This window comes from Eucalyptus grandis, chromosome 4 (assembly GCF_016545825.1).
Source record: "Eucalyptus grandis isolate ANBG69807.140 chromosome 4, ASM1654582v1, whole genome shotgun sequence".
Taxonomy (NCBI): Eukaryota; Viridiplantae; Streptophyta; class Magnoliopsida; order Myrtales; family Myrtaceae; genus Eucalyptus; species Eucalyptus grandis.
Genome location: NC_052615.1, coordinates 36,012,661 through 36,026,364, shown reverse-complemented (window position 1 = coordinate 36,026,364; position 13,704 = coordinate 36,012,661). Strand labels below are relative to the sequence as shown.

Genomic DNA, 13,704 nt, shown 5'->3' with positions numbered 1-13,704 from the left:
ATAGTTGCCTAAAATTTACGGTATCTCTATATTCCCAATATGGACATATGAAATGTATGGTACTCTAATAGATTTTTTGAATTATCAATCAAGCTCTATCTTTAAACAAATTCGGCTTTGGTTTTGGGTTAAATATAAAAGTGTTGTAGGCCATCCATAAATTATTAAAAGTTTCGACTTTGAGATTGGTCTTGATAAATCGCATTTCAATTTGAGACATTAATCTCAATAGTTTGTTTGAGAAATGTATATCTCACCACTAAAGTATGGTTTTTATTTTGTAGATGCTTGCAAAGCTTAATCTTGTCCAAATATATCTGGATAACATGACAATTAAGCATTAAACATCTTTTAGCTACTTAATTTGATATGCTGGATAGAGGTGAAATTTAATTAAGGAGTGTCTAGTATGAATTACAAAGCTGTAAATTATATCTATCAAGCTCAACTTTTGTTGTGTTTTTTTAGAATTTTGTAAATGGAAATGTGGCCACAAAACCTTAAGGACGTCTTATTTGAAAAAAAAAAAAAACTTGAGGACATATGTAGTCGAGTCTAAAGTCACCCGAAAGTTTACTTTCGCAAATTTTTTTTTTTTAATATTTAATGATATTTCTATTTTAGCAGAAAATTTTAAAGTGAAAGTGAAGATAATGGCCGCGAGTATACGACTTTATGAGGGCCGTCCGGAGATATTTTATTGTGGGGTCCACCGTTTTGACAACCGTGACAGCCGTGTCACACCCGCTGGCGTGTCATGCACGCAGCTAAATTTTAATATTTTAAATCTATTTTCACCAAACCGTTAAAATGTCTAACAAGTCATTAAGAGCCTAGCCCCAGACGTACAAGTAAAGAAAATGGGTCTGTGTCTTATTTTGACACTTCCGAAGTGTGTCTAAGTTTTTTTTTTTTCTTCTTTCTAACATGAGTGTTGCAAAACGATTGCACGCAACCTAAATTAAAATTTTAAGCAGAAAAAAGGGGCTAAAATAAGACAAAAGACCAAACTTGACCATTCGGTCGCTCCTCACGCTGAATTTGGGATACATGGCTGGAAAAATTTGCTGTTACCGACTGTTAGCCTAGCAGCACCCCGAAGTTGCTGGCTTTGGCATGAAAATTGAGGTTCTGGTCTTATGGGTGCGGATCAAAATCGTTCAAACGTCAATTTGGGAAAGGATGTTTGTTGCATTTGCTCAAAATATGGGTGAATTTGGAAGGCGACCGGTGATTTTTTCAGTCTTGTGCCGTGGAATGTACATTTCGTCCAGGTCGAGCCCCTACCCCATGACCAAAAGCGCAGAACGAAAGTGAGAGGAAAGAGAGAGTAACTCGGGACTACCTCGTATTTGCTCCGGCCGGGCCTGGAAGAATCGGACAAAAACAGAGGAAACTCACTTTGCAAAGCAGACGCGCTAGTCAAACAGATATTTTATGGTATGGCACCGACAGTGGTGAAAAAGCAAGAAGAGCCTCTGTCTACTTCAATAATTGTACTCTTTTGCATAGAGCTCATCTTATCGTGCTCTGATAATAGAAAAAATGAAACGTGACCTAGTGCCTGGGCGCTCTTTTGCAGTGTTGGTTGGGTCGATTCTTCTCTCTGTGCGCACACGCAATTTTGTCAAGAGCAACAACAAGAGCATACGTCGTGATGATTAAGTTCACTTTAATCCAATTTAATTTTTTTCCTTTTGGTCCAAGGGGCGTATAATCACTTTTCATATGACTTTAAGTACACTTCTAGAATAATTGTTTACCTTAATCTATTTCTTGAGTTCTTTTAGCATGGGTCTATAGGCTAGTATAATGTCATCTATTAAATTCATTTCTTTCTTTTTCTTTTTTATTAGATGCAAATATTAACGTCGGGGCCAAAAAGGATTGTAATTTACGGAGGTAATTTTTTGTCTCAGTCCATTCACTGAGCTTCCTTGGATTCGTGCAGAATCAGCAACTTAATAAACTCTGCAAGTGCCGATTTGCTTAAAGACCTCTCATTCCATAGAAACAAAAAGATCAATGCTTGTTATCTCTACCATAACACTAAATAAGAGCCTACCCATATTGCTTACTCTGCTGATCTTACTCTTCTGATTTAGCCCTAAAATACAAAATTAAAAATGTTTGCGTCCGTAGCGCCGATTCTAAAAGTCATCCATTGGAGGAAAGACAAGATGCCAGTCATTTTTGGGATGCCTATAAGTGCAAATTTATAAACTAGAGCAGCGTTCGGTAATTTTTGGGGACCTACGAGTGCAAGGAGCCAATTAGAGCGGCTCGCCCCCAACAATAATCTGTCATTTGCAATTATCAATGATTATAACTACGAGCTCAATATTTTATGCCATCGCTATGTCAAAGCATCATCGCTTTAACACGGATCATTCATTCAAGGCACTTTGCAAAGGAGATGCAACAGTCGATGCAAATCGGTGGGCCCCACCGACAACTAAATCCCACTTTCCCAGAAGAAAGGGCATGGGTGGTTCGCGAGGACGACCACTTCACACGCAACGACTAAATCCAGTCTTTCTCTATTGATCTGTCTACTCGTTCCCTCCCGATCCATGTGCATCGTCATCTTGTAGTGTAAAGCACCAGAAAAAGAACCCTCTGCACGGTCGTCTTGTTGGGCAACCCGATTAGAGGCATTTCGTTCTTTGATATTAACAGAGAGATCGGTTCAAGAATCATCGGAGGAGTAAAAATGAAACGTGATCGAGCGCCCGCACACAATTCTGGCCAAAGCAACGAGAAGAGCCCACGTCCAAAACCTGATGATGCCAGCATTGTTAAGTTGCTGAGCCTGCCGCATTGCTTACTCTACTGATATTTTATTTTATTTTTTTCTTTTGGTAATCAAGGATCCGCCACGCCTCCTTTCGCTTACACTAATTGGGGTCCCACAGCCTGTACAATGCCTGAACGGCACCTCAAGCCTAACGTCAATGCCTTGGGAAAAGCTAGCATAGGACCCATCACTATGGCTTTCCACTTATAACGCTAACAACTGCGATTCTGATCATAATCTTCTGATTACTCAAAAATATAAAATTAAAAAACTCTTGCGTTTGTAGTACTAATTCCAAAAAGTCCTTCATTGAGGAAAAAGCAAGATGTTGGTTATTTTTTGGGGCCAAAAAGTGCAAAGAATCTATTAGTGCATTCACTAGCCCCCAAAAAATGAACAAGGTTGCTCTACTATTTTCTTTTTAATGGAAAGTCTAGTTCAACTTTATTTAACATTTTTAAATGCGCACAAACTCATAAGCTATGCAACTTTTAGCCGATAAGTCTCGTTCAATCGTGTGTTCTCATTGCATGCTATAGCAAGTCATCCATATGTTCATACGCGTTGAAACTCATTCAAAAAGCTACACTATGGTAAGTCTAGTTCAATTTGCTTATTTTTTTCTCCTCAGGCGATGGGAAAGCTTCTTCATTATCTTTCTTTATTTTGAGAGAGAGAGAGAGTTAAAATGTCCAACTACAATTAGCTTATGAGTTATCGGGTGTATTTGCTTAAAGTAGTTGCTAAAATTTGAGGTATTTCTATACTCCCAATAAGGACATATGAAATGTATGATACTCTAAGATTTTTTGAATTATCAATGAAGCTTTATCTAATCACTAGGATTCGCCCCAATGGCCACCCTTCCAACATGGAAATGGGGGGTGAGGGGGTTCAAATCCCCACATTCTCAGAGAGATAGGGTGGGGACGCGTAAGTTTCAGGATTGGGTTTCGACTCCCACGCCCTGTAAGAGATAAGGCAAAAGTCTGAAAATGAGTGTAGAGTAGGAATAGAGTAGGACTAAAAAAAAAAAATCAAGCTTTATCTTAAAACGAATTCGGGCTTTGGTTTTGGGCTAAGTATAGAAGTGTTATAGGCTATCCATAAATTACAAATTGAGTTTTGACTTTGAGTTTTGACTTTGAGTTTGGTCTTGATAAATCACATTCAAATTTGAGACATTTATCTCTAGTTGATTCGAGAAATGTAGATCTTATCACTAATGTATGGTTTTTATTTTGTAGATGCTTGTGAAGCTTAATCTTGTCCAAATATATAAAGTAAAATGACAATCAAGCATTAAAGATCTTTTGCCTACTCAATTTGAGATACCGGAGGTGAAGAATTAATTGAGAAGTGTTTGGTACGAGTTGCACAATTGTGGATTATATCTATCAAGCTCAACTTTCATTGCGTTTTTTCAATTTTTATTATTGAAATGTGGCCGACCCTTGATTCCCTTGTGCCTTTAGTTGAAGTCGAGGAGTTTTTAGAGGTTGTAAGGGAGCTTGATCTCGCCAGAAAGAACATATTTGAAAAAAAAAAAAAAAATCTTGAGGACATTTTTTTGTTAAAAAAAGTTACTCGAAAGTTTATTTTCGCAGTTTTTTTATATTAAATGATATTTCTATTTTAGCAGAAAATTAAAATGTGAAAGCGAAGGTAAGAGCCGTGAATATGCGACTTTATGAGTGCTTTTTGAAGACATTTTACTGTGGGGTCCACAGTTTTCAGAACTATTTCCATCTTCCACACGGAACGTGGCAGCCGTTTCACACCCTCCGACATGTCATGCACGGGACCGAGACTGAGAGGAGTGAGAGATGGCCCAGTCCATGACCCACTCTGGTTGGATTTTAATATTTTAAACTTATTTTCCCCCGATCCTTCGAATATCCAACAACTCATTTATAACACAACCCCACATATATTACTCAAAAAATGAGTTTACAACCTGTTTTGACATATCAAAAGTGTGTTTGAGTTTTCTATTTTTTGGTTTAAAGTGATCGTTGCAAAATTATTGCACATAACCCAAACTAAACCTTTAAGCAGAAGAAAAAAATCGGCTAAAATAAGACGAAAAGACCAAACTTGACCTTTCGGTCGCCTCTCTCGCTGAATTTGGGATACATGATTCGGAAAGTTCACTGTTATTGACTGTTAGCCTAGCGGCTCCGTAAAGTTGCTGAATCTGCCATGAAATTGCGGTTCGTGCGGATCGAAATCGTTCAAACGTTAATTTGGGAAAGAATGTCCGTTGCGTTTGCTTAAAATACAGGTGAGCTCTGAAGGCGGTCGATAACTTATTTACTCTGTACCATGGGGCGTACATTTCGTCCGGGTCGAACCCCTTCCCCGTGACCATGAGCTTAACGGCGAAGAGGAAGGAAGATGAAAGTGAGAGGAGAGAGAGTAACGACAGCAGCAAGGCACCCACTTTTAATCGCGACTTTCTTTTCAAATTTTTTTTTTTTTTTGGCTTTTTCGTTCTAAGTGTCACAATTCGAATGGGGACAGACCACGATGACGTGACAATTCGAAACTACCTCACATTTTCTCTGGCCGAGACTGGAAGCATTCGGAACAGCGACGGCTGGAACGCGCTTTGCAAAGGAGACGCGCTAGTCCAAAGATACCTTACGGTCTGGAATGGACAGCGGTGAAGACTGTTATCAGTCAAAAGGACCCTCTGTCGGCTCCAATAATTGTACTAGCCTGTGTGCTCCAGTAATTGTACTTATTCCATAGAGGTCATCTTGTTGTGGTGCTCTAATAATTTGCTTAACGGTTCATCTTGTTGGGAAACACGAATATACGCATATCTTTGTTCTTTCGTATTCACGGAGCGACTCCGTTCGTGAGTTATTTGAAGGAGTAAAATGATGCGTAACCTACTGGCTGGGCTTTCTTTTGCGGTGTTGGTCACGTCCGTCGTTCTTTATGTGCTCGCATGCAATTTTGCCGAGAGCAACAAGGAGAGCACGCGTCGAAAAGTAGACGATACCGGTGCGTCTAGTTCATCCGCCGCTTCGGCGGGAAGTAACAGTTATGATGCGTTCTTGAGTTTCAGCAGCAAGGATACTCACAAGACCTTTGCGGATCACCTCTACAAGGGCCTCATCAATGCTGGAATCTGCATGTTCACAGACAACAATGAGCTTGCCGAAGGTGAGAAGATCGGCACCAACCTTCTCCAGGCCATTAAAAATAGTAAGATTTCAATCCCGATTCTCTCTGAACTGTGCTTCGAGCAGATGGTGCCCTCGAGAGCTCGTTGAGGTGATGGAGTGCATGAAGAGCGTCGGGCACGTTGTCATCTCCTTGGATTCGTGCAGGCTCAGTAATTTAACAATGTACCTCATTCTAGGAACAAACGTTGCTAGCAAAAAGATCAGTGCTTGACACCCAATAAGAGGCTGCCGTATTGCTTACTCCGCCGATCTTCGTCTTCTGATTTAGCCCAAAAAATATAAAATTAAAAATGTATACATTCGTAGAACTAATTCCAAAAGTCATCCATCGAGGAAAAAAAGTAGAATGCCAGTCATTCTTTGGGGCCTACAAACGCAAAAGGTCCATCAGAGCGGCCAACTCTAATTGAGACTCTGCGTTTGCTGGCTCCCAAAAAATGAGCGGGGCGCTCTTAACTTCTTCTTTTTAATGGGAAGTCTGGTTAAACTTGCTTTAACATTTTCAAATGCGCCCAAACTCTCTGCGATTTGGCCTGTAAGTCTAGTGGGTTCGCTGTAGATGCTATAGCAAGTTATCAAATACGTTCACATGTGTTCTTTTGTTTTGGTCGAAATGCGTTCACATGTATTCAAACTCATTTGAAAAGCTACGTTACAGTCGATCAAATACGTTCACACGTGTTCTTTTGTTTTGGTTGAAACGCGTTCACATGTATTCAAACTCATTTGAAAAGCTACGTTACAGTCGATCAAATACGTTCACACGTGTTCTTTTGTTTTGGTTGAAACGCGTTCACATGTATTCAAACTCTTTGAAAAGCTACGTTACAGTCGATTTATCTTCTAGTTTTACAAGGAAAAAGCACAGACAAATTAAAAGACTACTATAAATATTTGAGAGCTTAGTTATTTATACCATTGCTAAACATGTATCATTCATTTATGGCACCAACGTCCAGTCAAGAAATATAATCTTTATTATGTATATGTAATCATGGTATTCTTTTTCATTTGTTTATTCTAGCCGGTTTCCTTATACTGTATTTTAAAGCTGCGTATGGCATAAATGTTTAATGCTTGATCGATTAACTTGGGGTCTCGTTAATGGAGTCGTAGATGTGGAACAGAATGCTCCCACGCAGATTTTCGGATCGAAGCGGTGGGCCCCTTCGACGGCTATATCCCACTTTCCCGAAAGAAGGGCATGGTTGATTTTTTTTTTTTTTTTTTTTTTAATTTGTCTACTTTTCCCCCTCCCGGTCCATTTACATCTTGTAGTGTGAAGTACCAAAAACGCAGTTCTCCAGTCATCTCGTTGGCAACCCCAATAGAGGCATTTGATTCTTTGATGTTCACGGAGAGATCGGTTCTAGAGTTATTGGAGAAGTAAAAATGAAACGTGAAACCGTGTTTGGGCTTTTTCTTGCAGTGTTGGTTGCGTCGATTCTTCTCTCTATGCTCGCATACTATTTTGTCAAGAGCAACAGGAAGAGCACCCATCAAAAAGCAGATGATACCGGTGCATCTAGTTCGTGCGCTACTTTGACAAGTGAAAATTATGATGTGTTCTTGAGTTTTAGAGGCGAGGATACTCGCAAAACCTTCGTGGATCACCTCTACAATGGCCTCGTCGATGTTGGAATCCATGTGTTTAGAGACGACAATGACCTTCGCGAAGGTGAGGTGATCGGAACCAACCTTCTTCAAGCCATTAAGAACAGTAAGATCTCGATCCCGATTATTTCTCAGAACTATGCTTCAAGCAAATGGTGCCTTCAAGAGCTCGTTGAGATGATGGAGTGCATGAAGAGCGTCAGACACATTGTCTTGCCCGTATTTTACCGGGTTAAACCGGCCCATGTGCGACACCAAAAAGAAAGCTTTGGAAAGAATTTTTCCCATTTGAGTAGGAAGTATATAAAAGAAGATGCCGACAAATGGAAACAAGCACTCCAAGAAGTGGCTTCCCTTAAGGGATGGGAATCGGAGAAAACTGCCAATGGGTATTTCACCTTTCTGTCAAAACTTCGTTTACTTTTTTCAACTAGATCTTGCTTGTAGAGGTGGCTATACATTCATGTGTTTCTCATCTAGTGCTCGCGTTTTTAACTTTTATATGCTGTAGCTTTGTGATAATGAGATAGAACAGGATATGAGTGTTCTTCTAATGCATTTTAGCCCGAATTCTTTATAAACAGCCACGAAGGAGAATTGGTTAAAATCGTTGTCAGAAAAGTTTTGAGTGAGTCAAAGAAGGCTTTTCAGCTGGTTGTTCCTGAGCAGCTTGTCGGAATCAATAATGCTGTGGAGGATATCTTGAGATTGCTGGATGATAAACACGGTGCCACCCAAATTGTTGGTATTCATGGAATGGGGGGAATCGGTAAGACAACTTTAGCTAAGGTCGTCTACAATAAACTATTCGACCAATTTCAGCATCATAGTTTTATTGCAGATATTCGAGAATCCTTGCCAAGCAAGGGCATTACATATTTGCAGGATCAATTAAAATTTGATATACTGAAAGAGAAAGATCATGTGTTTAATCAAGATGAAGGAATCAAGATTATGGAATCTAGATTTAAATGTAAGAAAGTCTTAATTCTTCTAGATGATGTGGATGATAACAATCAGATCAAAGCTTTGGTTGGGAAACGTGACTGGTTTGAGATGGGAAGTAAGATAATAATTACCACAAGAATAAGATCAGTTCTTGATGATGTTGGGGTGAACTGCAAGTATGAACTCAAAGAAATTGCGGAGGATAAGTCCTTGATCTTGTTCAGTAGACATGCCTTTAGGAGGGACTCTCCTCCGTGTGAATTTGAATCTCTCTCTCATGCTATTGTGTCCACTACTGGAGGGCTACCCTTAGCTCTCGAGGTTATAGGTTCGTTTTTGTGTGGACGGAACCGAGCATTTTGGCAAGATGCATTAAAGAAGTTACAGAAAGTACCACATGAGAAAGTGCAAGAGAAATTGAAGATAAGTTACGAAGCATTAAATTATGAGGAAAAACAGATATTTTTGGATATTGCCTATCTCTTTAGTGGATATTCTTTTAAATATGCGTTCTACATGTGGGATGCTTGTAATTTTTTTCCGAGTATGGGGCTTGAAACATTGAGTTTTATGTCGCTAATAAAAATTGAAGATGGATTTTTGAAGATGCATGACCAACCGAGAGACCTTGGTTTGGAAATTATTCGTCAAGAAGATTACCGTGCTCCTATGAATCGAAGTAGGCTGTACCTCCATGAGAAAGAGTTGGAAATATTTAAGAGAAATAAGGTAATTGTAACCTCTATCATTGTTCTACTCTTTTGGACATGAATTATCTTGGTTGGAATAAATTGTTAGACTTCACAATGGAAAATACTCCCCTTATATTATTTCCTTGATGTGATTAGGTGGTAATGGGATTTGCATGTATACATGGTAGACGTCTTCTATCGAGTTAGGAAAAAAAAAAGAAGAAAACTTTTGGTTTAGACAATAAACTCCCTTTTTGCTTAATGGTTACTTGTGCTCTTGGTGTTAGTATTGATTAATTCTAAGTCGTCATTCAACATAATTATTGCGTTTTTTTTTTCTTGAAATGACCTATTGCATTACTTAGGATGGTAAAATCTGGTCTCACCTCAGTGTCAACTTGACAACTATAGAAAGGTAAACTGATAATGAGTCCACTTTAGCTAACTCAATGCAACATCTGTGAAGGGAATTGAAAATCTTAACGTTCAGGCCCTTTGTCTCGAAGGAGATAGCTCAAAGAGTGAATTCACAACTGAACAATTTGAGAAACTACCGAACTTAAGATGTCTTGTGGTGACTAATGCAAAACTGATAGGAGATTCCAAAATCTTGCTTCCCAAGCTACGAATCCTTTGGTGTTCCGAATGTCCTGCATCCGTGGCTACTAAATTTCATCTAGAGAAATTAGTGGTACTTTCATTACGGGGAAGTGACATTTCAGAGCATTGGGAAGGTTGGAGTTATCTTGAGGTCAGATAAAGAACATGTTGTTTTGTCTTTTGTTTTTATCGGTTTACTCGCAGCAAAAATTTATCTAATCATTTTGTTTTGCAGGTGGCGAAGGAATTGAAAGTTCTAAATCTTGCAAATTCCCCTCGTTTAAGAGTTACTCCTGATCTCTCGACCTTTCAACATTTAGAGATATTAATCCTCAAAGGATGTGATAATCTAGAGCTAATCCACCCTTCTATTGGAGAAGCCAAGTGCCTCAATGTTTTGAGTTTATATGGATGTGTAAAACTCCGAGAGCTACCACAAGAAATGGGTAAGTTGGAAGAACCGAAGGAACTTTACATAAACCCGATCGCTATAGAGGAAATTCCTCCGTGTATAAGTTCTTTGAAAAAGCTGGAGAGTCTTTGTGCCGAAGATTGCGAATCATTGGTTCAAATTCCCGGCTCAATTAGCCATCTAGTAAATTTGTCAATCCTTGACCTAGCTAATTGCTCAAAATTATGTAGATTGCCGAGAGCATCGGGTCCCTTGTGAACTTGCAAGAGCTACTCTTAAGCGAACGCAGCTTTTCAAGAGATTTTCATATCCCTAACTCAATTGGGAACTTGGAATGGTTGACTACATTAAATTTGTCATTTTTAAGCATTTGTAAATTGCCTAAATCTATTGGGGATTTGAAAAACTTGAAAATTTTGAATATTAAATGCTGTGAGAAATTGACCAGTTTACCTAGTACTATTAGCAAGTTGGGTAACCTTGAAGAATTAGATGTTAGCAAATGCAAGAATTTGGAAGGAGAAATCCCTACAAAAGGGTTGTCTTCACTAAAGATCCTTCGATTAAGTGGATCAAGCATTTCTGGCTTCCTCGATGGATTCGATAAGCTTTCTCGTTTGGAGAAACTTGAAGAATTAGAGGCCGGAGAATGCAAAAATCTAGGAGGGGAGATTTGTATAGATGGGTTGTCTTCACTAAGGGTCCTTCGATTAGGTTGGACAAGCATTTCTGGCTTCTCCAATGGATTCAATAAGCTTTCTCTTCTTAAGAAACTTGAAGAATTAGATGTCAGACAATGCAAGAATCTGAGAGGGGAAATCCCTATAGATGGGTTGTCCGCACTAAAGATCCTTCGATTAAATGGGACAAGCGTTTCTGGCTTCCCTAACTTATTCAATAAGCTTTCTCGTCTGAAAAAACTTGAAAAATTAGATGTCAAAGAATGCGAGAATTTAGGAGGGGAAATTCTTATAGATGGGTTGTCTTCACTGAGGGTCCTTCGATTAGCCGGGACAAGCATTTTTGGCTTCTCCAATGGATTCAATGAGCTTTCTCGTCTAAAGAAACTTGAAGAATTAGATGTCCGCAAATGCAAGAATTTGGAAGGAGAACTCCCTACAAAAGGGTTGTCTTCACTAAAGATCCTTCGATTAAGTGAGTCCGGCGTTTCTGGCTTCCTTGATGGATTCGATAAGCTTTCTCGTTTGGCCAAACTTAAAGAACTAGATGCCACAAGATGCAAGAATCTAGGAGGGAAGATTCTTATAGATGGGTTGTCTTCACTGAAGATCCTTCGATTTGGTTGGACAAGCATTTCTGGCTTCTCAAATGGATTCAATAAGTTTTCTCGTCTTCAGAAACTTGAAGAATTAGATATTAGACAATGCAAGAATCTGGGAGGGGAAATCCCTGTGGATGGGTTGTCTTCACTGAAGATCCTTCGATTAAATGGAACAAGCGTTTCTGGCTTCCCCGACTTATTCAATAAGCTTTCTCGTCTGACGAAACTTGAAAAACTAGATGCCACAGGATGCATGAATCTAGGAGGGGAAATTCTTATAGATGGGTTGTCATCACTGAGGATCCTTCGATTTGGTTGGACAAACATTTCTGGCTTCTCCAATGGATTCAATAAACTTTCTCTTCTTGAGAAACTTGAAGAATTAGATATTAGACAATGCAAGAATTTAGGAGGGGAAATCCCTGTGGATGGGTTGTCTTCACTGAAGATCCTTCGATTAAATGGAACAAGTGTTTATGGCTTCCCCGACTTATTCAATAAGCTTTCTCGTCTAACGAAACTTGAAGAGCTAGATGCCACAGGCTGCATGAATCTAGGAGGGGAAATTCTTATAGATGGGTTGTCTTCACTGAGGATCCTTCGATTAGGTTCGACAAACATTTCTGGTTTCTCCAATCGATTCAATGAGCTTTCTCGTCTAGAGAAACTTGAAGAATTAGATGTCAACAAATGCAAGAATTTGGAAGGAGAAATCCCTACAGAAGGGTTGTCTTCACTAAAGATCCTTCGATTAAGTGGGTCAAGCATTTCTGGCTTCCTCGATGGATTCGATAAGCTTTCTCGTTTGGAGAAACTTGAAGAATTAGAGGCCGAAGAATGCAAGAATCTAGGAGGGGAGATTTGTATAGATGGGTTGTCTTCACTAAGGGTCCTTCGATTAGGTTGGACAAGCATTTCGCTTCTCCAATAGATTTAATAAGCTTTCTCTTCTTAAGAAACTTGAAGAATTAGATGTCGACAATGTAAGAATCTCGAGAGGGGAAATCCCTATAGATGGGTTGTCCGCACTAAAAATCCTTCGATTAAGTGGGACAAGCGTTTCGGCTTCCCTAACTTATTCAATAAGCTTTCTCGTCTGGAAAAACTTGAAAAATTAGATGTCAAAGAATGTGAGAATTTAGGAGGGGAAATTCTTTTAGATGGGTTGTCTTCACTGAGGGTCCTTCGATTAGCTGGGACGAGCATTTTTGGCTTCTCTAATGGATTCAATGAGCTTTCTCGTCTAGAGAAACTTGAAGAATTAGATGTCCGCAAATGCAAGAATTTGGAAGGAGAAATCCCTACAGAAGGGTTGTCTTCACTAAAGATCCTTCGATTAAGTGAGTCCGGCGTTTCTGGCTTCCTTGATGGATTCGATAAGCTTTCTCGTCTGGCGAAACTTGAAGAACTAGATGCCACAGGATGCATGAATCTAGGAGGGGAAATTCTTATAGATGGGTTGTCTTCACCGAGGATCCTTCGATTTGGTTGGACAAACATTTCGGCTTCTCCAATGGATTCAATAAACTTTCTCTTCTTGAGAAACTTGAAGAATTAGATATTAGACAATGCAAGAATTTAGGAGGGGAAATCCCTGTGGATGGGTTGTCTTCACTGAAGATCCTTCGATTAAATGGAACAAGTGTTTATGGCTTCCCCGATTTATTCAATAAGCTTTCTCGTCTAGCGAAACTTGAAGAGCTAGATGCCACAGGCTGCATGAATCTAGGAGGGAAATTCTTATAGATGGGTTGTCTTCACCGAGGATCCTTCGATTAGGTTCGACAAACATTTCGGTTTCTCCAATCGATTCAATGAGCTTTCTCGTCTAGAGAAACTTGAAGAATTAGATGTCAACAAATGCAAGAATTTGGAAGGAGAAATCCCTACGTAAGGGTTGTCTTCACTAAAAATCCTTCGATTAAGTGGGTCAAGCATTTCTGGCTTCCTCGATGGATTCGATAAGCTTTCTCGTTTGGAGAAACTTGAAGAATTAGAGGCCGAAGAATGCAAGAATCTAGGAGGGGAGATTTGTATAGATGGGTTGTCTTCACTAAGGGTCCTTCGATTAGGTTGGACAAGCATTTCTGGCTTCTCCAATAGATTCAATAAGCTTTCTCTTCTTAAGAAACTTGAAGAATTAGATGTCAGACAATGCAAGA

At 39.4% G+C, this 13,704-nt stretch overlaps 3 protein-coding genes across 3 annotated transcripts in view; all 3 read left to right on the top strand.

Moving 5' to 3' along the window:
• The window catches only part of LOC104442198 (disease resistance protein RUN1), a 56,404-nt gene that overhangs the window by 28,611 nt on the left and 14,089 nt on the right, over positions 1-13,704 (top strand). The gene's annotated exons all lie outside the window — the stretch shown is intronic.
• On the top strand, positions 5,565-10,659 carry LOC108959131 (disease resistance protein RUN1-like). Its single transcript, XM_039311619.1, has 5 exons — positions 5,565-6,013; positions 7,424-7,997; positions 8,193-9,285; positions 9,715-9,999; positions 10,084-10,659. Exons 1-5 carry the CDS (start codon positions 5,683-5,685, stop codon positions 10,516-10,518), a joined length of 2,718 nt encoding a protein of 905 aa, XP_039167553.1. The 5' UTR covers positions 5,565-5,682; the 3' UTR covers positions 10,519-10,659.
• LOC120292643 (putative adenylate cyclase regulatory protein) lies at positions 10,595-13,100 on the top strand. Its single transcript, XM_039310930.1, has 3 exons — positions 10,595-10,632; positions 10,709-12,431; positions 12,531-13,100. The coding sequence occupies exons 1-3, from the start codon at positions 10,595-10,597 to the stop codon at positions 13,098-13,100; spliced, it is 2,331 nt and encodes a 776-aa protein (XP_039166864.1).